The sequence below is a fragment of the Ischnura elegans genome, chromosome 2 (assembly GCF_921293095.1).
Source record: "Ischnura elegans chromosome 2, ioIscEleg1.1, whole genome shotgun sequence".
Taxonomy (NCBI): domain Eukaryota; kingdom Metazoa; phylum Arthropoda; class Insecta; order Odonata; family Coenagrionidae; genus Ischnura; species Ischnura elegans.
In genome coordinates, this window is record NC_060247.1 from 33,958,534 (window position 1) to 33,986,443 (window position 27,910).

The 27,910-nt window shown below is 37.4% G+C and overlaps 1 protein-coding gene across 4 annotated transcripts in view; it reads left to right on the forward strand.

Annotated features, from left to right (window-relative positions):
• LOC124153580 (attractin-like protein 1) overlaps positions 1-26,897 on the forward strand; it is a 99,960-nt gene extending 73,063 nt beyond the window's left edge. For all 4 annotated transcript variants that reach the window (XM_046526842.1, XM_046526844.1, XM_046526843.1 and 1 more), the window contains 4 exons: positions 2,647-2,725; positions 14,883-15,248; positions 18,565-18,679; positions 22,358-26,897. In XM_046526842.1, the coding sequence (XP_046382798.1) occupies positions 2,647-2,725; positions 14,883-15,248; positions 18,565-18,679; positions 22,358-22,491 (694 nt within the window). In that variant the 3' untranslated portion in view covers positions 22,492-26,897. The remainder of the gene's footprint in view (positions 1-2,646; positions 2,726-14,882; positions 15,249-18,564; positions 18,680-22,357) is intronic.
• The last annotated feature ends 1,013 nt before the right edge of the window (positions 26,898-27,910 follow it).

The following is a 27,910-nucleotide window of genomic DNA, read 5'->3' on the forward strand; positions in this document are numbered from 1 at the left end:
CCCCCCGCATCCGGCTTCGCCGGCTGCCTCCTCCGGACGGCTTCGCCGTCCCACCCGCGACTCATCGGAACGGCTTCGCCGTTCCTCGTCAGGGGTCGGCTTCGCCGCCCAGATGTTGAGGTAGCCCTCTGACAGAGACCCGCTAGATCCTCGGAACGGCTTCGCCGTTCATCGTGAAAGGGCGGCTTCGCTGCCCAAGAGTTACCCGAGTCCCCCCGAGGCGTCGACTCCTGGGAACGGCATCGCCCTTCCTCGTGATGGGGCGGCTTCGCCGCCCAAGGTTTACCTGTGTCCCCCCGAGCCATCGACTCCTCGGAACGGCTTCGCTGTCCCTCGCCTGTGGGCGGCTTTGCCGCCCAAGGGTTATCGGCGCCCTCCCCCCTCGTAAGACACCCATTCGGCTGCTCCACATGTTGGTACGGATTTGCCGCCCGAGGGTTCTCGGAGTTTTTCCGGGCCTCTGACTCCTCGGAGTGGCTCCGTCGTTCCTGGGGCGGGGGCAGCTTCGCCGCCAGGGTTTTCACTCCTCAGAGAGCAATGCGTACTACCAGCTATCCCCCATCGTTTACAAAGGCTGCCGGGGGATAATGTGACAGAATGTAGACGCATGCTAGCCGTGATTGTGTCATTTTACCTTATGACGATGTTTTGAAGGCGGTCCGGGGGGTTTCCAAGGGTTTTGATGAGTGTACTGACTTCGGTCACAATCATCCAAATAAATTCCTTATCGATGAGTCATAGGAGAACGGAAAACTGCTAAAAAATGTGAAAACAACAAATGAACATGCTATTTACAGAAAAAAAATTTTTTTTCCTGGTCTTCTGGGGAGCCACATAAACTTTCGAGTGATTTTCCTGTATAAAATTTGTTTGCCTACCTACAATAAAAATTCCAGTTCTCCAGCTTTATGGAAACAATGAATTGGCCCCGTATTACTCACATATAGATTACAAATTCTGAGTGTTCCACATAGGGGTGCATAGGCGCTGTAATAAGGCATTACTCACGCGAATTTCGTTGCCGAACCTTATGGGGAAGTGGTTTTAAAAAATCGCGTTTAGGTGTGCATGGGGTAGAAGTACCATTTCTACTCTACTATTTTGTTAAGAAATCTACATTTAAAAATTTGAAGTTTTATTGCGGGTGTATCAGTGGGCCTGGATAATTGAACATGACGGGTAAAAATAGCCGACACAATTCCCAGTACGAATAAATGAAAACAATACAACTCGGATGAATGGTACACAAAATATACCACTTATTAGGTAATTTTTATTTTTTTGGAGGGATCACAGGGGGTTATCGGGGGATTTTATTTGCTTGTCCCGTATAACGGGGCATCGTTTACCTTCGATAAAAATTTCGGCTCTTTAGCTGTAGTGCAAGCATGGTTTTTCGACGTTGTCACCCGTTAAAATGAAATATTCTGCGTTCTCCGAGTAGCGGCACGTAGGGGCACAAAAAAGACGTCACTCACGTTAATTTGGTGTCCGTACGTCGTCGGGAAGTGGCAAAAAAAATTCCGAAAAATTTAAAATTGTGTGTTGAGGGAATGCAAACTTCACGGCGGATGTGTTGTAAGTTACCAAACGTTGTAGGAGTCGCGATTTCAATGGAAAATCGATTAGATTTAATTACTCGTAATTCGTTCGACTTATGGAGCAATTCGACCATACACCAAATTTTCCAACTTTTTGGAGCTCTTTTTAGCTATGTCTGCCAAAAATACCACTCATATTTTAAATCATTGGAAATATTCCTGCTCTTTGCTAAAAAGATTGTGGTGATTAGTAGCATATCATCTTAGAATTGTACATTAGCAATAGTTCCTTTTGATGAACATGGATAGAGGAACCTAATTAAGCCTGCACCTTTCGTGAATTACAATGAATCTTTGACAGCCTCCAAAACCGTTTATCCTTAACGAAGCCATAGTTCAGAATTTTAAAATTCGTTGAGTTTAATTCTATAAAAGTCACTCATTATTACCTTATTTTTCAACGTTCCCCATGCACCGTGCTTATTTTATTTTTATGCAAAGAAAGGTCTGGCAGCAGAGTACGGCTGGCTTGATGATGCAGTTCAATGCAGTGAAGGTTATACCCAGTTGTTTACGCGCATTGTTTCTCGTCGTATTTGTTAGCGCATGTGCCTGTGAGATCTGTGATAATTCCTGCACCACTTAGTTGCGAATTCCTCGGAAACGTACGGAAATCACGTCTCGAACCCGTATTCAGATTAGTTATCTTTAGCGCTGCGCCGTTCTCGTAACCTTTCTCCGATGTATACCTTCGTGGAGCTACGAATACCACGCAAGCTTTTGATCCTCATTCGATGTATAGCTTCATTTTCTTAGGGTTCGTGCTAAATCTCATGTTATCTTGAATTCTCATTCACTTCGTTTCTTCGCACCTCATTTTACCGGTAAAATATCTTCCGTGATCCAGTTACCGCTTCCTTTTCTTGACCATCTGATGGCGATAACGGCCAATTATTACATGTTGTTTTTTCATGTTTTTCCTCGTGATGTTGCGAGTGCCAGATTTCATCTATCGTTTGAATTGAAGGATGACGCTTCTAGCTTTTTCTTTTGTGTGTTATTTTTTCGCAATGTACGTTACTCATTTCCTTATTGCTTTTTCTAGCTGCTTCCTGTTACTTCTCCTGGCTGCAGCGCTCCTGTGGAAAATAAAGCAGAAGTACGACATGTACCGGCGGCGTCAGGTAAGTCAGAATTAGTATTTTAATTATTTTACCATTTCAGGAAGTTAAGGGATTTGAATGGAAGGAATTAATTTTACCATTTCAAAATTAATGCGTCATTAATTTTCTCCGAAGAATTCAAGATGACTGTAATATCCCGATGCAGAACTTTGTGAATGCGTCAAGTCAAATGGGATAACTTGTATCGTTAGAAACTTGGTAATGGTCGACACTGTAAAATTAATAGTGGTTGAATCACTGAGCTTTTTTGCAGTTATGTGGATCGGAAATTTCCATCGAACGGTGTTTGAATTCTGTTGTTTCTTCCTAAAAAATCTCCTATACTCCACAAATATATTTCTAATTGAATCAAAATGAGCGCAACGGGAGGACTATACTGGTATCAAGTGATTACATTTTCTAACTATTTTTCTAAATAGGTCGCTCAGGGCACGTAACCCTTGCGTACGTATATATTTTTTAAATTTACAATGGAGCTCGTGGTAGGGATTTTATTTCGTTGAATCCAGCCCGCGGATGCTTACTATCTATAGTACCATGACGAAATAATTGCTGACCTCGAAAATCGCGTCCGCTAATATCGGATACCCCCATAACTTTCTCTTAATGATGTGTAGCAAGTGCTTTCCGCGGTAATTTTTCCAATAAAACTTCCTGGAATCACTGGAATAGGAACAGGAACTGGATTTTTAGGAATGGGAAAGGTAATTTTCCTAGCAAACCGTATCGTGATCACCTTGTCTTTGCTGTGACGGGAATCATTTAAGTTTTTTTTTGTATTTTAATGCCGAATAGAGGATTGCATGTATTACAATTACTAATGGAGTGACTGCGCCATTCATTTGTTGAATAGTCCACTGAAAGAATCAACTCGTATAAAAGGATAAATTCTCCCACGTCTTAACTTGTAAGTTTCTTTTGAATACCCCACCCCCTTTTTTCGCGGTACACATAAAAATCCGCGTTCACTACTTTTTTTATGTCAATGATATCTAAAAAATTACGGTATATGTTAAACATTCGCTTTCCCCTTGCGCGTTTATTAAACGCTCTTCCCCTTCTTCTTAACTTGGCATGAGTATTTACCACTTTTAACGTTCACATGGGTCGCAGTATTTACGCTATGTAATATTGCCTCTTCATTCTATGGTTTGTGTATTGGTACTAGTTTGCTGATATATATGCACTGTGTAAATCTCGAGTTGAACCGCGATGGCTTGTTTCTTACTCTTAGAGCTTTGAACATAGCGAAACTCATGCTCGATGGTATGCTTTCAATTTTATATTCAAAGCTGTTTCTAAGTTATTTTAACAATTCCCGTTTTAGATGTTTATCCCACTCTTCCCTATCTGATGTGAAACCTTAATCGTCGATAGTAATTCAGATAAGTGCACAGCAACCCAAAAAATTCGTCTACTCGTTGTTCTGATCATCGTTTTTGGAGGCGTAATATTTCCGGAAATATATGTAATCATGTTACTAATCGTAAATAATACAGATATGCTGTAAGGCTATTCCCATCCATTTATCTAATCCTACCCTCGTGTCCATTTCTTTTGAATGGAAGCTTGTATAAGCTTATCGTCGTTTACTCGTACCCTTACGGCAAATTAATGGGTTACCATGAGCATCTTAACTATGGTATTACTTTGAATCAATATGGGCGTATCCAGCATATCCATACAGAAAGTGCGGATGCCGTTTATCAGAATTTTTCCTTTAACCATTCGTATACATATTATAGTTTTAGTAAATAATGACTTATTTTTATGTTGAATTAATTTTGCTGTTATTGCCAAGTTCACAACAGCACAACACGTGTTTCTACTAGATAGTTGCCTTGGATAGGTGAGGGTAGAGCCTACCACAGACATAGTGGCGTGAGGCCTTCCCATATACTGGAAAAGGCACTTCCTTACCCTGGGCCGTGTCGCACCGCGAGGTTTTTTTAGGTGTTCAAGCACTCACCGGGGTGAGCTCTACCCTCATCTTGCTATCATCTACCAACCTTAGGGTTAAATCCTTGAATGAGTGAGTCAAGCACTTCACTTGGATGTGAACCGGAGACTCGCAGACCAGAAGCGTAAAGCTCCTCAAAATAGACCACCAAACTCCAAATATCCGTGTTTTTTTGTCGAGGAAATATATAACTTAAGTTCTTATCCCCTTTGCGGACAGGGGAGTGGCAAATGTTAGACGTCACTCGCTACTCCCGTCCAATCGCCAAGGGCGTTACCTCGGATATAAACCCAGGATCATCGTTGGAATAGGGGTCTGCATGTAAGCAGATGATCCCAACCTTTCACCTCATTTCAGGAATTCTTCTCGGGTCCTCCACCGATATAGGCGTTGATTTCGACGTTTCGGAGTCTATATTCAAATTTTCCGGCTCAACTTAAAACCTCTATTTGTTAGTGGAGTCGTTCGTATGCTGAGGAATAGAGCAGCAATAATCACAACGTAATTGTATTGTTAGAAACCAACAGGCTTCTTCACTTGTGTATCATCGTAAGGGTTACGCCCACAATTCCTGTATGTTTATGGAGTTTAAAACTATTTGGGTACAATTATTAAATGATGCAGAAATTACATATGCTCCAATATCCCTGCTGGTCAACTTGTCAGAGTACGAGTTGGAATCCATAACTTCGTTAGCAATGAAATGCCTATCGCGAAGAAGACGTGTGACTATTTCTGAAGTATTAATCGCCGAGAAAGGACTAATTATTGCTTTCAACCGTTACAGTGGTTTCTAAGTTTCTCTTGGCCACCCCCTACTTTCTCGCAATAGGGTGGTTTCCTATAATTTTTTTATTGCCTAAATCGAAAAATTATTACTCCTGGAGTACGCATTTCACGCTCTTAGATTTTTGAATGATGACATCTATTTATCGCGATTAAACAAAAAGTGAAAATTTTCAAGCGTGCGAAAACGCGACGGCTAAGTAGGAATGATGGGAAAAGTCCGTGTGACTTATTTCTGGTTCCCGCTGCCGCCTTGTGAGGTGACCTTGAGGCGAGGCTTGAGCCTGATACGACGCAGGCTGCTAGCAGGTTGCAGAGTACCCTGCTAGCAGGTAGCGCTTGGCTTCAATATGGATTATTACTACCTTATCAAACGAAGGAAACTTTCCGACCTGAGACAATTTTAATAAGTGATTATTAAGAGATCTCTGCATTTCTTCCGCGTCAGCTTGTTTGTGGACAACAGTTTCGTAGACAGGATAGCCAGCGAAACTGTTGTCCACAACAAGCTGACGCGGAAGAAAACCCTGAATAAATGCAGAGATCAAACCATCGCCGCGGAAACCTTCGCTCTAACATTATCAAAAGATGTTTCCCTGAGCTCTGTGACTCATGCATGCATTGGTACTCTTAGACCATGTAAAATTCCTATCCTCTCGTGTAGAAACTAAGTCCCTGTGACGTCACGTGGAGTGGAATCGCATGGGCGCCAATCTGGCCTTTTTCAAATGCGGTTAAAATTCACCATTGCCATTAAACTGGGATTTCTAAAACCAAATAATTTGTATATTATGAAAACCCTAATGGTGGGTAACGAATAGCAATCAATGCATTTCGTTTTTTTTATGAAGGAAACTACCCTATTCCGCTTTGTAAGAAAGTATACATTCTCATGACTAACCTTGTTGGCGACTTAATGATTGCCTCGGTATTACCTAGCATTATTTGAATAGGGTGGTTTCCTTCATCAAAGAAAACGAAAGGCATTGATTGCGATTCGTTACCCACCATTAGTGTATTCATAATATACAAATTATTTGGTTTTAGAAATACCGGGTTAGACGAATGGCAATGGTCCATTTTTATCCTCATTTGAAAAGGGCCAGATTGGCGCCCATGCGATGCCACTCCACGTGACGTCACAGGGACCTAGTTTCTATACGAGAAGATAGGAGTTACACGTCGTCTGAGGTTACCATTGCATGCATGAGGCGCAGAGCTCAGGGAAACATGTCTTAACAATCACTTATTAAAACTGGCTAAGGTCGGAAAGTTTTCCTCGTTTGATAAGTTATTAATAATCCTTATTTAAGCCAAGCGCTACCAGCCAGCAGGGTACTAGGCTAGCCGCTAGCAGCCTGCGTCGCACAGTGGGCTAGAATCGAAAAAAGCTGGCCAAAAGTCGCTAGAGTCTAAAGAATTGGTAAATTAACGAAACTTTTTACAAATTGTGTATTGTCAAAATACAATTGAACTTATTTAGGATTATGTAGGCCACAATATTGTTTAGAAGGGCGATAACAATTAAAATAGGCTAATGTGATGCGGGAAGCAAACTCTACAGGGGCATGCCTACCTTCTGCTATGGAAATATCAAGGGAAAAATAGAATTTTTCTGCCGTTGAAGCTGTCAAATAGTTGTGCCGATATCTTACCGATGAAGTAACTCTTGTAGGCCCACCTCACACTTTTCCTCGCTGATATGTATTCCATTTGGATAAGTTGATTTTTTTGCGGAAAACACCTGATTGTAGCTGGGAAACAACTTATGCCCGTGATTTTTTGACACATGCCGGATGAGGTTGTACTGGAATTTTGTCATATTCACTGAAATAAAAAGGGAAAGTGCCGTTTCTGGTGTCATTTCCCTCTGAGAATGGTCCTTTTTCCTCCATTTGGAAATAATTCTAGTAGCTCTTGTGGGAGTCGTCATTGTCACTTCTTTAATTACTTTGGCAGTTGATTCCTCTCCTCGCTCGCGGAATTTCATGGACGCGGCGAATTATAACTCCTTTGCTGATGTACCAGCTCTTAGCTGCTCCGTTTTCCTTCGTTTTGATCTTTCACTAGAAACTTCAAAGAGTAAAGCAGGTCTACCAAACACGGTGTCCTGCGGTGAATCTGTAAAAATACGAATTAGTGACATAGAAAAGCGATTCTATGTAAAAAAAAAAACTATTTATTAAAATTTTTAATGAACGTACCGTAGGTAGCAGGAAGATATTTGTACACTACTTCAGGGAATTTGATTTCTTCCTCTAGCCATTTGCTATTATTAGCTCTAAAGTAGCTTTCCCTTCGCTGCGCCTTATTCCATTTCTCAAAATATCTTGCGAAAAAGTATGCTTGTAGGCACTTCGTCAAAATACCTTTTAAATTAGCATCTCCATTCAATCGATATTTTTCAATCAAAAAATCTATCACAACATTTTTTTTCTCACGTGCCGCGGTACTTTTTTTCTCCACAATTTTGTCATGAAGCTGTAACCGCGTCACTTCTCTACTCTCCATGGTTTCTAACAAATTTAGTATCTAACACTACTATATGAAATAAAAAAATATCAGGTAATCAGTTCCATCGACAGCCCAACTATCATCAGTCATACATGGGTAGCAAAAAAAAATTACGGACTCCAACTAGGAATCCATTTTAAAAATGAAAATTTTGCTTACCATTAGCACTGCTTCTCACCACAATGAAGAGTAAAATCGTTTTCGATGAATGAGGAGTACACTTATTGTAGTCACAACGAAACGGAGGCGGGTGCAAGGAGGCTTTGCTTCCCAGGTACAACTATATCCTCCTTTGAAGTGCTTCTAACGTTGACAGATCAATCCAGTGTTATAACACAGCACAGTCACTTATAGTGGATCTTCACTCGACACTCTCTCTAGGACAACTGATGCATGTGGTAGGCAAAAATAACCGGAAAACCCCTAGGGACACTAACTGAGAATTCCATTTGTCGGAACAAGTGGCGGAAAGGGTCGGCAAGAGGCAAAAACGTGTAAAAAGCATAACTTGGGATAGCTACCGATGAGTTAGGGGAAGTAGAAAAGAGTCATTACCGGCAAGGTTGTAAAACCAGCATTGTCGGGCCAGTAAGTACGGAGGGTCGCAAATCCTCAACCAGCCGGCGCGGGCGCCTGCCGCTGCACGTGCATGACCTTCCCTAAACCCCTCGACCGCAGCCTGCCCATGATGCTTGAGGGAAATCCGAAATTCTGGAAAAATCTTTTCAAACTCTGTAACTCTGCCCATAACTCTGCTGAGAAACCTCCCAATGACCTCCTAATTGTAGAATTGCCAGTCACCAATTTAGCAAGAAACTGTTATCTGCGCCAAGATGTACGTTGAATTTAGCCATTTATAGTATAATATGCAAAAATCAAGGTGATTATTATTCATAAAATATGTATTCAAGTGAATAATGTCATTGAACAGGCATTCCGTCGTCTTTATGCACTGATATCATATCCTTTCCTCGCTTAGTCCCGCTGCCGTTTCGTGGCTGCCACAGTGGTCCGAGTGGCCGGGGTGGATTCACATAAATATGGTTGTTAAAATTAGGATCGCAAGTTATCGCAAAAACTGCATTCTGGACATTGTTCTATATGCTTTTGTCTATCTCACAGTATAAATAACTCCGTGTATTTCGATGTACATATAAACGATAATTACCGTTAAACATAAAATTTCATGGAAAATCAACACAGTTTTTGAAAAATTATAAAAATATTAATTAACAAGTAAAATCAAACAAAAACTGTCTCTATTCATTTATTAAAGATCAATTTTATGGATAAAAATACTTTGAAACCAATATTCTTAACAACGACTCTGTAATGAAGCCACAAATTTAGCTATTTTCAACGAAAAAAATCAGGTCACTAAAATCTCTCTGACATGCTCTACTTTGACCAGCTGTAAACATTATATTAACGCATTCTATGCTCTGTATGGTACCCTATCTTAAAGAGTACACGCTTAATAATAAATATCAACTGTTTTTGGTTGATTTGCGCTAACTTCATTTTTCGACTTTTGGCCAGCTTTTTTCGGTTTTGGCCCACTGTGCGTCGTATCAACGCTAAGCCTCGCCTCAAGGTCACCTCGCAGGGCGTGAGGGGGAACCAGAAATACGTCACGTGGAGAGACTTCCCGACATTCATACTTAAGCGTCGCGTTTTCGCGCGCTTGAAAATTTTCACTTTTCATTTAATCACGAAAAATAGATATCGTCATTTAAAAATCTAAAAGCGTGAAATACGTACTCCAGGAGTAATAATCTTTCGATTTAGGCAATAAAAAAATAATAGGAAACCACCCTATTGGAATTTTGGATCATCAAATGCCAGGTAAGTATTAGTGGGCGCTGCTCCAGTGGATCCTATTCCTTTGCTTTACCACCCCTTTTTTCAGTTAGCGAGGATGATCTGAAATTTTAGTTGATGCCATGGAAGCCATGTTTGTACCTGTCTCTGAACTTGGGAAAAATGATGGGAAATTGCCATTTTTGAAAGATTAAAATACTACCTGTTTCGATTATTTTCTCATCTTACATCCGTCACCTAATGATGCTGTAAGTGATAGGGTCCGCAAAAAATCTTCCGAAAGAGGAAGTGACTGATTCTTAAAAAATGTTTTTTCGCCATGAGGTGTATTTCCCCGTCCCTATTTCGATGTTAGATTATCGAGTTACAGTATTGGGTCATAGTAAACGACTTAATTTTTTATCAGGATTTTGCGGTTCTAGTACTTGAAAGCCGAATGAAGAGGGATTGGAAAATTTCTAATTCCAATTCTCTTCTACTCTAGGCTAGGGAATTTCACTTATGTTTTTTCGTTGAATGTCATTTACGGTCTTATTAAATGAAATGAATTTATATTATTTTTATTTTTTCTTAGACTCTTATTTTCACGCATTTCCAATGCTACAATACTTAGGGAAACTATGTTCGAGAACCAAGTGAGGCTTGCGGCGAGAGACCTCGCGGTCGCGGGTCCATCACCGCGTAGAACGGGTAGAATAGTAAATTATATATAAAAGTGAGGTTAATGTCGGAAAAGGAATGATTTACCCTGCCGAGAAGATTTGATGGCAGACTCATTATATGGGAACGTAAGGAAAAGAATGACTGATTACTTAAGGCTTGACTTAGTGAAACCTATCCATATTGGAAAAATAGGAGTAAAACTTTGTCAGACTCAGTATTATATTAATATGGGCACGACCCGGGTTTCGTAACGAAGTTACATCTTCAGGTGTAAGATGTAACTTCTCCTGAAGATGTAACTACGTTACTAAACTTGGGTCGTGCCTATATTAATATAATAGTGAACCTGGCAAAGTTTTACTCCTTTATTTCCGAAAAGAATGACATTGGCGAAGTGCCACCATTGGACTCAGGGTGGCAGTATGTTCAGTCATGTACCCCCAAATTAAAGTGTCTTTTTCTTCGGCGGTTGAGTATCACTATTAATTGTACGACGAAAAGTAATCCGAGAGTGCAGGCGTTTAAGCAATAATAGCGCTATATCGTTCTGCATCTTTCATTTCAGTTCTGTAAGTATGTCGTTTCATGGGTTGGCGATATGTTAAAAAATAAAATACATCGTGAAATGTGATTGTATTTTTAAAATACTCCCATTATAAGCGCGAATCGCTAACACATTTGGAAGATGAGGCATGTGTGGCCTTGCCTGAAGTGACTAAAACTTTATTTTCTTGTTCCCCTCATTCCGTCGCTATTATTGGCGCAAGTCGGACTATCCTAGTTGGAACGGAATAATGGGTCTGAATGTGTTCGCTCGCTGCTCTACGCGGCTATATTTTGCCGCGAATTCGGTTCAGTGCTAGATGCATGACATGCGTTCGAGAGATCGCCAGTTTGATGTACGCATTTCATGACATTTCAGTTTCCCTGTCGGTAGTCTCGAGTACGTTTTCAAAGAAATGGCTTCCGTAGTGATCGCCGCCGGATGATTGCCTGTTGAGGGGAGGGACTGTAGATTGCTGATCGCTAGGGGGAAGGGTAGCCTCAGTCTAGATTCCGCTGGGAGTCTCGCCGCGCTACCTGTAGGTACCGGAAACTAGTCCACGACGCGGCATCAAGTCTGCTGAAAATAAGATTTTGAATTTCTTAGGATTTCGTAGGATGTACTCATCATGTGCTAGGATGCATATTAAATATTTATTCTTATTTTTTCACCTCCTTGTTAGTGGAAATTTAATGATTAATAACCTATTCGCACCATCGAGGGCGTCGGTATGGTCGCCGGCGCGCGCCGCATAAATATCCCCGGACACCGCCGTCATTGAATTTTCGCTGTAGTCTGTTGGCGTGCGTGTCTACTCCGGGCGCGTTCCGAAATGCATTATCAGTACTGCTACTGCTGCTGCAAAACGGAACGGAGAACAGTACTGCCAATGTAAACGAGGCAGTGATTTCGGAACGGTCAACATTAGCTGCCGTTGATAATTTCACTGGAAATAATGAATCGTGCAAATACCTCTTTTAAAGTGAATTGAATAATTAAGTTGCAAGCAATAAACTTCGAAATCGATGGATTGCTGCCTAAAATTATATTTTTTTATAGCCATTGCAGTCGAGGAGACTCACGTAAGAACTTAAAAATTAAAAATACTTCAATCTCAGGTTGAAAAATACCTTCAATCGTAAAAGGTTTTTCTAAAAATAATAATAATTAGTATTTTTGGGCGATATTGGGACTAGAAAGTCCCATCTTCCATCTAACGCATTCTGTGCATAAAGGTAATCAATAACAATTTACAAGGCACCAATATTGGAATTAATTAGCTATCTCTCTATATTCATGGTTGAAGCAAACTTAAATGCAATATAAGCTATACTTCACATTAAATTTTGTACTTTATGCTCTAACACAATACAAACGAGTATTCTGAAACTTAAGCAGACGATAGATAACATAGCTACAGTTAATAAGGTAGAAGAATGTAAAGGGAGATGAAGATCCTACGTGTAGTTAAAATTGCGTTAGCTACTACCTATAAGATTATACTCTTTTCCACAACATGCACTAAATGGAATAGGATGGAAATCATAATAAAAAAATTATCAATTTTTTATGCGTACTAAATCCTCTAAAATATATGTGGTGAATCTCACATTTCTCTGAAATGTAAGAGAACCTACGCTCAAGATCAATCATTTGTCACACATTAAACGATATTGTAAAACAAGAAAGTTTATGCATCAATTCATTGCATTGATGAAATAAATCCAGAAAGTATTTGCATGCATTTCTGTAACGCATGGTAACATACATGCGTGGAAAACGTAATTTCAATAATAGTTCCTTGCATTGAATTTTTTAGGAATTTCTTCTTATCTACCTCTGCAGTTTTCAAGACATTATTCAAGACACCATCAGTAAATTACGCAAAGTTAGCTAAACAAATGTTTTATATAAGTACAGACATTCATTCGTGCACAACTTGCCATTTTCACATCCAAAATATATTTAAATGTGGAAATTAGAGGTACATATTTTCTCATTTTTCGTGAATTATCTGAATTACATATGTCCATTATATTTCATTAAATTTTTACAATGTGTTATTAAACAGAGTGGTCCCTGTGTTCAAAAAACAGGTGAACAATGGCTTCCGTCAGTTTACTGCCGTACCTCCTGCACTCGGCAAGAGTCTTTTCTCAAGTGTTGCACCTTCATTCTCGGGATAATTAAAAAAAAAAGTACTACGCCCTCTAGAGATTCACGATTTACCGTTGTTTCAACTCTTTGCCACTAAAATCATATTTCATTATGCTTTAAAAGATTACTAGGAGTAATTAAAGACGAAGAAGACATCATGGTCAATAACGAACAATACCTACTTTTAAAAAGTAGATATTCTACCTTTTCAGTCATTCTAAGTAGATATTATATATATTTAACAAACATTTTATTGCCCTTTCCACTTATTCTTTAGTGGCAGTGAAGAGATAACTCAGGCATTTATTTAGAGATGTGCGAAAGTATCTGCGAATACTCGAGTACATCAAATACTAGAAAGTATTCGATATTCGAGATCTTGAATAATTATGCTAAAGGTACAATCTCGAATACCTTGAATACTTGAATTTCTCGCCATATACTGTCAAGGGTGTACCAAGTGTTAATGAGTCAAGGGTGTACCCAGGACCAAAACTAGGGGGGGGGGGGTAGGGTAAGCCATGGTTGTTCAAGTTATAGGTAAGATTTAAGCATGAAAAAGGTGAATGAAACCAACATTTTAAGGAAACTGTAACAGCTCTTTATTAGTTTTTAAAATTATTTGCTTGAAAAAATATTATTTTCCTTAAAGACATTTGAAATTTTTGCTTCTGGGGGGGGGGGGGGGGGGCCTTTTGCCCCTTCCTGGGTACGCCCATGACCTGAGTTGTCGGGTACTATCAGAAAATCATTTGGTTGACTCCCTGAGATTGACCGACTATGTAGAACACATTGATAAAAGATATTTATTTGCCTAAATTGTTCAATTAAGATATGTTGTAGCATTTTTTTAATCACTGAGGAGAAATGTACCTAAGTTTTGTCAGTTTTACTAGAAGCGTACAGCAAACTGTTGGAAAAAATCATTGTATTCTATATGTGATTCGTTATTTTATAACAAATAATTGGAAAAGGAAAGAATATTAGTTTTTTTTAATAGTTAGTTGTAAATAAATAATTTAAATAAAACGAATGTTTGCCATAGGCTTCATAAGCATAGCTAATAAGTAACTCACTGTAACACATGTGGTTCGCATGGCATCAATCAGACACTAAAAAAAGAAAAAAATCTAATTTTTTTAACATGCTGTTGTTACAAAAAATGAACACCTGTCAGCGAACATTTAAGAAGCCTAATGAGATGAATAGCATGGCAGTTGTCTAACTATTAAAACTTGAAGTGGACAAAGAAAAGAAATTCTTGGCTTTAAATGGATGTTACATTGCTAAAGGTGGGTTAATGCAAAACTGGTGTTCAGCAAATCAACTAACCTAGGATATGCTCAAAAGTTTTCTAACTAAAATTGCAGCAATCTTGAAAATGGCTCTGAGTTGCCAAAGCATGGGTCATTTTTTTATTAAATAAGTTTGGAGCATTGAAAGTGTTTGATCATCAAGAAGTCCTATCCTTTCACAAATTGATGCCAGAAAATATTTCCTATACATATTCTTTACGTAGCTCCTCCAGTCACATGTCACTGCCAGCATGATAGCTGCAGGGTAAAATCCTATCCATAAACGATGAGATTGCAGGTTAATTGTAAGAGAGGACTGTGTCATCCTAAATTTGCATGATTATTAGTTAGACAAAATAATTATTTGTTATTATTGATAGCTATTTTTACTCTCTTTTCTTGGTCAATGTTCTACAGAGGCTTTTTGTGGAGATGGAGCAGATGGCGAGCCGGCCCTTTTCCCAGGTTCTAGTAGAGATTGAGCCAAGGGAGGGAGGTGGGGGCGATGCGGATGACGCCACTGCTGAGGTGGATGATGACTGTGAGGAGGAAGAAGATCTCGAGGTGCGAGGCCGGTCGTCTGGCGCTGGTGACTGGACGGAGGAGGGTTGGCGGAGGAAAGGAGGAGGGAGTAGCCAGGGTAGTAACCCTGGGGGCGGTGGGGGCAAAGGGAGCAAGGGGAGGAGGAATGGAGGCAGTAAGCAGCCATCTCCTGGGGTTAACTTGCAACCAGCCACAGCTGCCGTTGAGGTGGCCACAGCCACGCTTCGTAAGAGGAAGAAGGCAAGTGTAGTATATTCATAATGGGATCTCCACCATTTTTTGTTTATTGTCGAGTATGACGATTGTAAAACAATAAATGGGCCCATATTCTTGATAAGTCACCTTCTCAAGCTGCCTGCGATAAAAAATTGATGGCCACAACCCTTATCAGCTATGTTGACGATGTCATGAACTCATGCTGAGCAAGACTCTTGAGTCTCCAGCTATTCCTTTGCCTTATTCATCAGCCTCATATTACCTATTTGTGATAGATTTAAAAAAAATAAAAAGGACTGTATTTTTTTTTGAGATTATCCCTGAACAAGTTACTGAGCCGAAACTGTAATGAAGTCATTAACTTATGAAAAGTGGGTGACTACTTTGGAGTTTTTTCATGTTCCATTCATGGTAGAATGGGTGAATGAGAAAGTTTTTAATTTCTTCTTATTTTTCCCATCCGTGTACAGAATTCTTTTAATGAATTTGGTGAGTTGTTGTCATTGCTGCATTTCCTTTGGACTACCACTTGTCACAGCAGCCTTGAGCATCATTAATGAGGTTTACTCGTGTCGCTTCGCTTGCGCTTGTTAATGGGCTACGCCCTAACATTTGTTCAAACTAAAAATGTAATTAATTGGAAAATATTTTCATAAAATATTGTGTAATTCACAAAAATCGTAGGCAGCAACATTAGGTGATTACCTAACAATTGTCACCGGAACAGCATCTGGACGTCCACCATCATCCACCAAGAACTGTGATGTGAATGGGACTGTGGAGGGAAGGGGTCAGTGGAAATGCGTGATTAAATATCTTGTCATTGCTGATTGGCCACCGTGAGGGAGCACAACCACCCCCTGCCACTTCAGCGAGAGCAACAAGATTTGAAAAAACCTTTTAACGGCTTGTGTAATGCGAGGAGTCACCGTTTACGTCGCCTCTTTCTGAGGTGAAAGGGGTTTTGGAGCTGAAGGAGAAGCATAAATCTGTTGGATGGGAGACATGAGAAAGTTCCTTTTGCTATCAGGTTACATGAGAGCAAAGGAAAATTAAGCAATAACTACAAATTTTACTCATTCCACTGCCTATCTAACTTAAAACAGAGCAGACTTAATGCCTCTTTCAGCCTTGAAACATTCTTTTACATATCATAAAATTTTGATTTTCAGCAGTTTTTTACAGGTGCATCATGGGTAGTACCTGCATTATATATTTCTTATTTTTAGCGCACAACAATTAGAATAATCAACTAATCCAAAGATGTAAAAGTGTTTGAATTACACCGTATCTTACATTACCCAGCTACGAGAAAATGAGAAATGTACGCAATTTTTAATTTTAGCGGGAGGATTGATTTAACAAGTTTGAAAATGTTTACATTTTCTAACGTCAAATGCAGTATTCTTTGTGCTTACAATGTTTAAAGGAATTCAATAGCAAAAAATGGATGAAATGATGAATTAATCTCTTGAAAATTGTAATATTCGGTGACATTCTAATTTGTGTAATTTTTATCTGGGTTACCAATTATGATGAAAAAACTGTCTCCTATGTACAGTGTGAGTATTGTAGGCATATATAATTTGTTTCCATCTTTGATATCACAAAATTACATGGAGGGCAGCAGAAAGTACAGAAAAAAATACAAATTACTCATAGAGGTGTAAGATTTTGTTGAAAAGCATAGTTCGAAATATGAAGTTGGTTTCAAAGAACAGGCCATTGTAAATCATTTTGAAATAATTGCTCCCAAACTTTGAAAATGTATCACTGCCAAAGATGACTTTAAATTACCTGATAAAATACAAGATTCGTAGGGCAAAAGTAGACTTCGAATTTCATGTAAAACAGTGTTTTGAATTATCTGTACCACCAAGCATGCAATTTCTCATGGCATTGCCGGGTACAGCCCACAGCAGCGAATTAGGCGGTATTTTGAATTACCGAGTTTTTACTGTAATTAAACATATTTTAGCATCTAAGGTGGGTTTAAAAGGGATGTTTCACTGATAGCTCCTATACATTTTGTTGAGCTTGAGTCTTCCAAACTTTGCACAACTCTAGAAAGAACAGTGTTGTACCTTGTATATGACTGAAATTATAACTAGCAATTTCTTGTTGGGGGTGACCTTATTAAAAAAGAGAACAAACTAAGACTTCTATCATTATTTTTGGGCAAAAGTTCATCCTTTTGTGGCACAGGAAATCAATTTTTTTTACAAAAATTCATAACCCTAATCATATGCGTGAAGATTTGTGAAGAAGAAGTATTTATCAGGTAAAAAATTTGGTGAGGTAGAAAAATGTCATTACTGATTTTCCTGACAAGAGTAAATGTTTGTGGCCTGGCAAATCACTCATACTGCCATTTTTGGATGCTGGGAACTATAGGCATTCGGATCACTTCAGGACTTGCAAATGAAGTCTTTTTATTTCTTAAATCGTTTGCAATAAGGTCTACGTTTAGAAGTAAGGAAGCAAAGTATCAGAGCTTGCATCTGAAATATGCTTCTCCACAGAAGTGAGGCATGAACAATGACAGCAGCAGAGAAATCAAGGTTAGAGGCTTTTAAAATATGGTGCTGCAGAAAAATGATGAGGATCAAATGGATCAACTGCATTAGTAATGAGGAAGTGCTAAGAAGAGTAGGAGAGAAGTCTCATGAAGACCTTCATAAAAAGTCCGAGCAACTTTAACAGCCATATCATGAGACACAATGGGTCGATGAAGACTCGTCGAGGGACAAGTTGATGGCAGGAATGGGAAAGGAAGACCTCAAATAAAATTTATGGAACAGGTAAAGAAGGATTTGAAAGGGATGCATATGAAGGAGTGAAAAGATAAGCTGAAAGGACAATTGAAAAGAGAGCTGCATAAAACCAATGTTAGAATTGTTGACCAGTGATGATGACGATTATAGTTACATGACATTTTCCCTTTTTTAGACTCTTATTATAGTTCATGGTGAAAGTGTAGTTTTTTCATGTCTTGTTTTATTCACTGGTTGCGAAAGCATTCCTTATTTAATCTTATTTTTTGGATTAATTCTGTAATGCTGAAATCTCCATGATAAATATCACATTATTTTTATCCATTTGTAATTGATATAATTGCCATTTGTATTTCCAACTTCTAATAGACATGTTACTCGTGTACAATCGAATGAACTCAAAATTTTTTTTGAATGAAGTGTATACTTAATGGCCTCAGTTCCCAATACATATAGGTATTTCCTAGAGTAACCTTATGTCCCAGGTATGTTTGGAAATTTTCAGTAATGTGTGCTCCAAAATAATTTTGAAAAATGTTACAGCTTGTAAATTATTATTTATTTAGGACTCTCCTAGTCCAATTGCCCTAGAGCCTTGCAGTGGGAACCGTGCGGCTGTGCTTTCATTGCTGATTAGATTGCCAACAGGAGGGGAAACATATACACCACCAGGCCAGTCTGGTAAGATAATTTGTTGTATTTAATTCTATGATAGGGTGGTTTCCTATTAGTTTTTTATTGCCTAAATGGAAATATTATTACTCCTGGTGTGTATGTATTTCACGCTTTTGATTTTTAAATGACGATATCTATTTGAAAAGTTAAAATTTTCAAGCATGCGAAAACATGGCGGCTAAGTTTGAATGCTGGGAAAAGCCGGTGTGACCGCATTCTGGTTCCGGCTGCCGCCGTGTGAGGCCATCTTAGTGCGAGGCCATGAGCACCGCTAGGATGCAGGCTGCTAGCAGGTAGAAGAGTACCCTGCTAGCAGGTAGCTCTTGGCTTAAATAAAGATTATTAATACCCTATCAAGCAAAGGAAACTTTCCAACCTTAGGCAATTTTAATAGATGATTATTAAGAGATGTTTCCCTGAGCTCTGTGCCTCATGCATGCATTGGTAGTCTGAGACGATGTAAAACTCCTATCTACTCATATAGCATCTAGGTCCCTGTGACGTCACGTGGAGTGGCATTGCATGGGCACCAATCTGGCCTTTTTCAAATGAGGCTAAAATCGACCATTAACATTCGTCTAAACTGGGATTTCTAAAACCAAATAATTTGTATGTTATGAATACACAAATGGTGGGTAACGTATCACAATCAATGCCTTTAATTTTCTTTGATGAAGGAAACTACCCTATTGTGTGATTTATGATTGGAACCAGTTAATCACAATCTCTTCATAGAACTTGCTTATCATGAGATACTTAAGGGACAATATGCATACATGCTTTGGTATTTTTATGAATTATCACTATTTTATTTTTTTTATGTGTGCTATTTTCTTGTTAATACAAATTAAGTAGGAGTGAAAAATTGGCACTTCTCTAAGTGGTGAATTGATATGGCAATTATAATTTCTGGTATGCATACTTAGATGTTCATCGTCTTTGATGACATAGCCGACTATGATACAATGATACATGAAAACAAATCAATTTTAATTAAAAAAAAAATCCCCATCTAAAAAAATTACCATTATTCTTTTTACACTGTTAGATAATAAAGGGGATAATTCTAAATGAAAATTATGTAGCCATATCTCTATTTTATAAACCTTAAATTTATCAAAGCCTCGCAGTTTTGCTTAATTCATTCCAACTATCTTCAACTCACTAGGACTATTATCATACACTTTATGCAATGAATCATGGTAAAATACATGCTTTGTAAGTATTTCCTTCGTAAAACATTTAAGAGCCAGTTTATAGTGCGTGGAAAGTGCTTTCCATGAGATGATACAATCTTCAAGTTTACCTGGTGGTGGCCAAAAGTTCTGGCCAAATTAACGTAAGGGGGCATTCAGTGTAGCATTCCAATATTCATGATTCTGATTCTGACATTAAATCAACGAAATTAATTTAACTCATCTATTACCATTTTTTTCTTTTCACATCACACAAAATCTATTGAGAGAGTTGATATTCCTTATAAATAGTTTATTCAAGGTTTCTTAATGACAGTTCAGCAGACTCCTGATTATCCGATTAGCTGTGGTATATCCGTGTTATGGATTATCTGTGCATGATTTTCACTCTCGCTCAATGTTTTCTATGATTTTTCTAAAACAATTAAATCAGACGAAAAATCACCAGAATTACTTCATTAATGTTAGGATACACCGAGCTTATTATTTCCGTTAGAATCCCCTTCATAAAATGGAAGCGATCATGTGCTAGCTGCATTCACGGAAGCTCCGTGTTCCTGTTTTCCAAGCCTCGCAGTGCGAGATTGCACTCCTTGATCATGGATATGCGTCGCGCAGCAGTTGCAACCCGGGCAACTTGTGCCTGACGAGACTACGTGGCGTGGCGCCTGACAGTGTAGTTTCCGACGTGATCACACAGCCACGGATGTGTGGTTTTTGAAACCAGGCCTTACATGAGGCATTAATAATACAGGCGGTCCCCGACTTTCGTACACAATGCGTTCCCGAAAACTTGTACGAAAGTCGAATGTACGAAAGTCGAACCATTGACTTCCATACTAATTATGGGTTGTGTTCCAAAACAGCGGAATATACGTACTAAAACTTTTTTTTTTCATGGATTTTATTTCAATTCACTAAATTTTAATAAATATGTTAAAAAACTCCTCAAATCATCTAATATCTTTCGAAAATACGCAGAAAATGCAAATAAAAGTTTAAAAAACAAGAACTCCGTTGGCTATCATGTGAAACTTCCTCTTGGCGTTTAAAGTTGACATTCCACTTATTACGTCCACTATAAATAAAAAGACATATCAAGAAGTATAATAAAATGTAGTTGTTGAACCCGCACTCTGGATAACTTTTAATTTTTACACCAAAATTCGACATTTGGCAGGTGACATTCGTGATCGCGTATATTTCGCATGTTACTTAAAAAAGACAAAAGACAAACGAATTCGGGTGATATTTCGTGCAATATCATTGCTGAAGGTGTATATGAATTAAACAGCCCTCAAACGAAAAAACACAATTAGAAAGAAGATCTTACTAGTTTTATTGAAAGCTATTTGATGATGTCTAGTCAACTTCTTTAGAAAAATATCTTCAATGAAGGCTTTCTTCTTCTCTTGATAAAGAAGCCTATAACAGGCAGTCTCTCTCCTAAATAAATCACCTAGATTAGAGTCTATTACCAACAATTCCCTTCATTATATACGCTTGTATTGTTCGCATATACTGCCAATACTGCCATTTGAAACAATTGAATGTTGGGATGCGCAATAAACATCGCGGGAATTTAAAAAAAATTACTGACCAACGTGCGAAAGTACGAATTTAGCGTACAAAAGTCAAGTAAAAGGTGTCAATTTTGAACGTACGAAAGTGCGAATTGTACAAAAGTCGAGTGTACGAAAGTCGAGGACCGCCTGTACGTGTTGAACCATGTTATCGCTGCTAAAAAGATCGTAAACTGGCGAAGAAAGCTCACAATTAGACGGTGAAGCACTTATATAACAGAATAACTGCATAAATATTAATAGATTGTTTTACGTTAAATATGAACATTACAAGGCATTTTAGTGAAAGTTTGGATTATCAGTGTTTTTTCGATTATTCCGTGCCGTCTCTCCCCATCATTAGCCCGGATAATTAGGAGTGTACTGTAGTTAAATTTAAAGGTGTGTTGGAAAATTAAATTTTTTTTTTTTTCGGATTTGCTATCACTTAACTTCAGCATGCAATGCATATTTTTATTGAACCAACATGATCTGATGCCTACAGTTGGTAACTTATACCCTACAAACAACTTCATTGTAAGATTGTTCTTATATAATGAGAAATTATCTAGACTCTGATTACTTTCAGATTAATCCTTTCAAACTTGCTTCCCCAGTCTCGTAGGATGGATTCCTTTTTTGGAGATGAAGGCTTTTCTCATTGTTTTGTGAAAGACTCAAAAATATAAGTTTGAGTTGTGAAGTGAAATGAATCAGACTACTTTTGAAATTTTTTAGCGATAATTTACATAATGGTAAAGGACATGATTGGAGTTTAATTGTTGATGAAGTAATTTAATTTTTTGGATGAGCATTTTACCTAGTTCATTTGTAAAGTGATCTTACTTAATTCACTCTCTGGTTGCCTTGTTAAAATAATGGAATTTAATGACTTTTATATTTTTTCTCTCTTCTTTTGTTCATAGGGTTGGCCATAGCATCAGCATTAGTCACTTTAGGCAATCCCAGAAAGTCAAGTATTGATCCAACTGGGAAGTCAGACTCCAAAACCAAGACAAGGAAATCAATGAATAGTCAACACCCTGACAGTTGCATATAGTGTAAATAAATAGCAACGTGCATTAACAATCAATTATTTATACTTGAGTGAGTGGATGAAGATTTGCAAGTTAGTGTGTGCTACAAGCTGAGTCTTGTAAGTATGTCTCTGTGTGAGCCCTTGTGGATGTGTGAAGTTGTGAGATTTGGTCTCGACATCTCATTCCATTCTTAAGCTGTAGATTTTCTGTTCATAATCACTTTGCTTTTAACATTGTAAATAATTTTAGTGGGGAAATCGTTCCCGTGTATATATTTAAATGATGTGTTTTACTTTGGTTGACTGAAAGTATCATTAATACCTCTTCTGGAGGCCTGCTACCATTTTTCTGAGTATAGGTATCTATTATCTACATTTTTCCACACTTCTTTTATGCATCAAAATTTTTAGTTTGAATGAATGAAAGGCTTTATTTGGTTTTTCAGTAATATGGTATTTTTAAAGAGCAGTAAGATTTTAATACGAGGAGGAATCAGTGAAAGAATGGCAGAAATTGTTTTATTGTGGGAAGTTGAGTCTCTTATCATTTCAGTTAAGGACCTTTTTTAAAAATGCTGGATTAAATCTTTATATGCCCATTTCTTCATTGTACTTCTCTCAATGTAGTGTAGGACAGTTCATAGTAGGATACTTGAGTATCTTGCATAAGCAAATAGTCACATATTCATCCATTTCCCTGATTTGAATTAAAATGGAAAAATTTAATATTGATCTCCCGCTTAATGAATCTAATTCTTCTTATCATTGAGTCGGGGGGAATGCTGGATTATGTATTTATTTCAAACCGATACATTTGAAGCATCAGTGTTGATATCTTGCTGATATAGCTCATAGATTATTAAGTGTGGAGATATTTTGAAAAAGAACTTGTAATTTGGTTATAATTCTGTTTGTGTCATAATTCCTTTTGATACAGTGGTTCCCAATTTCAATTTAGAATAATGTACATTCATTATTTTCAATTCGTCACTTCATTTAATGTTTGTGTTTTGTTAATTATGTATTTATTGTAACATCAAGCATTAAGTGAAATTCTTGTCATAGATCTTCATTTTTTTTGTTGATTAATCGGAAATCGTATTTTTAAATTATGAAAATGACTTGGGCACCACTGTTCTTGTGATGAGGCAATAGAAATTGATGAATTTTCTCTCTCCAACCATGCGGTATTTCATGTAGAACCATAGCTATGATTGATCACATTGCCAACTTTAATAATCTAGAATAATAAGACTGATAAACACACATTGCTGATTTTTGGGATAATCCCACTGTGTATAAATAGTTGTGTTAGCTCGGCTAATATAGTTTGACCATTGAAAAGGCATTGTGGTATAGATGTGAAATGTAAGATTGTAATAATTTAAGGTGTCATTTATCAATTGTATTCTTTTATCTCATGATTTTTCATGCTAGTTGTAATGATTACTTTGAGTATCTCATTGAGTACCACTTGTACACAACATTGTATTTTACATTTCTTTGGTTATCATATCCTTTCATCATGTAATTATTTCCTCCAAATTAATTTGTTATGATTATGCATTTCACCAGATTAGAGTTTATGCTTATTTGTTATCACTGTTAATGATTTGCTCTCTATTCTCTTATTAATGTTATGTTTTGTTAAATTTTGTAATCTAATTAGTTTGTCTCTGTTGATTTTATCTTATGTTTGTTGAGCATCAGTATCAGCAGTCATAAAACAAAGTTTATGTGCCCTAAAAATCATCGTTTTACAGTGTGATAACATTCAATTAGAGCTATCTTTACAAGTACTGTACATTTTTTCATATTTATAACGACAATTGTTAGGGGTAAGGAACATTGTCAAGTCCAACATTTTGATAAAATACATTTTATCTTCTTTTAATTTACTTACAAAGATTTTATTTATCCTATTTGGTTTTGTAAATAATTACTTAGGATCACTATCAGCAATTTTATGTAGTACCATGTCTGAAAATATCGAAGTTAACTGCTATTATTCTGAAGCCCTAAAGGTGTGAACGTTTCAAATGCACTAAAATTGCTTTAGGTACTCATAGAAAAAAAGATAGCTACATTGCTGAGATAGATTACCGTTCGGAGAACTAGTCCATGTGAAAGTCATAAATTTTGCAAACAAGGTGCGTAGTTATTTATGCTGGAAACTGATCATTGCATATTAAAATGAAAAGTTCTGATATTGGTCAATAATAGTGTGCAGTTTGTTGACCACTTATGTCTAGTCACAGTAGTTTGAAAACTTTTGCCATGAAACCCTGTATTTTTATAACTTTTATTACACATAACATGTACTGTGTAAGAGGGGAATAAGTAATAATCTCAATGGTATCAGGCTGTTTTCTGTAGAATAAAAAATGTCATGAAAAGTAAGGCTAGCCTTTGTAAACTCTCCTTATCTTGTGTAAAGTAGACCCAGGTTTCTGATAGTTTTCATATTCAGATCTCATGAAAATGACTACTAGTTGTAGAAACTTGAGCTGACTTTGTCAAGTTATAATTCAATTTACATTGGTTAACTTTACTTTTCATGATATAAGATTGGGTCGTACAGAATTCCCAAATGATTTATTTCTTTATTCAAGCTCTTGTAAGATAGCTTTGGTTGACATATGTGAACATCATACACATTTTTGTAAATAATTGTATCCCCTTAAAAATCCATGTCCTTTTTTATTCATGATACCTAACCAGCCAAAGGTTGACTATATGTATTTGTGCAATATATGAATTTGGTCAAAGCAGAAGGAATGTTGAGAGGAGGTTAAAAAATTAACCACAAATTTACTCTCCCTTTTGTCTCAGGTTATAGCTTTGAATTTTTCCATTTGAGTTTTTAAATTTTGTTGCTACTCATGCTTTAACAAATTTTGTTGGCACCTATTGGAATTCATGAGATAGATATTCATTGCATACCTCAATACACGTAGTAATTTTAAGGAAACTGAAATACTTTCAATTTTAATTTTCATGTCGCCTTCTTTTCTCTTTGAGTGATTGCGTGCATGTGTAAGTGTAATCCTTGCTCATTTGGGGACTAATGACAGTTGCTTCACCCCACTGCCACTGTATTTTTTATGCTCCAGCTCTCTCGATGCCCCATATTGTATGCTAGTGACCATTTATGAATACTCATTGGTTTCCTAAGGTGTTAAATATTATTATTTGAGTGCTATGTGTGTAGTCAAATGGAGGATGTGATTGTATGAGCTTAGTGATTGGGTGTGAAGGCTAAAAAGTATCTTGAGTGAATACTGGTGCTGTCCTTAAGTTTCCCTCCTTTATTTTCTTCTTCAATTTTTCTGATTTGGTAATAGCTTTGCATTGTTGGTGCTATACTGGAGGCAGAAGGAAAATCAAGTGTCTGCGAGGGAAATGTGAATCCTTTTTTAGTGCACATGTGTGTGAGTGGGTGAACATGGTGGGATATGACTGATATGTACAGTTAAGGATTGAATTGGGGTAAAATTAAATTGTGAATGGTTTTATCTAGTCGCTCGCATTCTTTTAACCTATAAATTGACATTGAAGTCAATGGTGAATGATGACATCATTTGAAGGCATTAGTTTTGGAATGCAACTCCATTATGAGTTGATCTACATTTTACACTAAAGTGTAATCTTCCTGATTTTACTTTTACAAACATCACACCTTATATCCCTTTTTGTCAAGAAATTGCAGTTGCATGCCATTATTTCCACTTTAAGGTTTTATTATTTCTGAATGTTGGAAGTAAATTTTATTTAAATGTAAAGCTGGTTTTGCTTATGAGCATACCAGTTCCTTTTATTTCTCAATCAATTTTTGCATACTGTCCAAAAATGGGTGGCTGATAAAGGATTTGTATTGGTTTATGCTCTGTGATCTCAAAAACCATAGCTATAAATAAGTGACTTTACAGTGGTGGTGATTATGTTTTAAATAAGTGTGACTGCTGCTGTGTGATGTGATTTGACCAGGCTAAACTGTGAATTATTTATATTCCAATTGGATATTAACCGATTGTGTTACATTAGTGCCATGGACCATTAATTCATGGTTATCTCGTAAGAGATTATGAATGATATTGTTTTTGTGTATAAATGCGAAAGTATGTCATAGCTGTATATGTATGTGTGTTTGTCTTAGCATGGGATTTGTATAATAATATAATCACCAAAATTTCCCATAACTGTTTTTTACAAATTTGGTGATGGGCATGAGTTTACAAGAGGGATATTGTGCGAAAAGAAATGGGCATTGATGCTATGCCTAAGGAGTGGATATTAGAGAAAAACTTAATATTTGTTTTTTTTTGCATTTAACTTGCTGAAAATCAAAACTTAACGGGAAAGTATAAGTGTATAATGAGTAAAAGGCATCTAATTGTCTTCCTCATAATAAATATTTTTTCCTCTTATTTATTTCCTTCTTTTGTTTCACCGCAAATTTGAATTTGACTCATACATCATATTTATTCTTTTATCAGACTTAAAGAGTCACCTAACCCATTTCTGTGTTCATAATCAGTGCCAATATAATAGATATTTATGACCAGTGTGGGCAATTGGTTTGAAATAAACATTTTCCACAGTTAATGGTGTTTTTATAACTGATTTCAAGGAATGAAAGAGGCATTAATTAGTGACTTAAATTGACTTTGTGGCGAAATATGTTGGGAATGTTGGCTTTAAAACTGGAATGAAAGAAACTGAAGAATTTCAGCATGGTAATATAATGGTTTCTTTCAAATTTTAGCCTTAAATCTGGCCAACTGGTCTTTTGCTTGCTTTATGTTTCAATTCCTGCTTATGCTAACTTAGCATGGGTTTATGCCTTGATTGTGAACAAAGGCATGACATTTTTCTATGGAGGAACAGCGATTGACGTTCAAGACTAGTGTATTGCTGTATGATTGCCCACGTATATCCATATCTTATTGCAATCCTTCATTCTTGTGGAAATGTGAATGAGCGCAAATGTAAAAATGTATTTTCAGACCAGGACAAACTGAAATCAATATGTAGTTAAATTGTTGAGACTGTTCAGAAACTAATTCCTTTATTGGAGGCACACCTGGGATGGGATGGCGTAATGTTTCCTTTAAGTTTTGGACTGGAAAGGCACAAAAATAATCTGTATCGGTGCAATGATGGTCCATATGGGCCTTTCCCCCTAATAAACCTCCTTGTTACAGAATGTCCATGATCCATCATTGTGTATACATACTATTAGACCTTAGAGAAGTACTAAGGGACCCCGGGAAAGAGAGAAGAAGTTGTGTCCTTCCCCTATCTGCCTATCTGGGGGCTTAGTATGGAATACCCCCCAATCAAACGGGCGATTTTGGTTGTTAAGGACTGGGAAAAAAATTTGTCTTTATGTAAGTGGTAGGAATCAGTGGTCTACCCAAGATGTTGTTACAGTACTGCA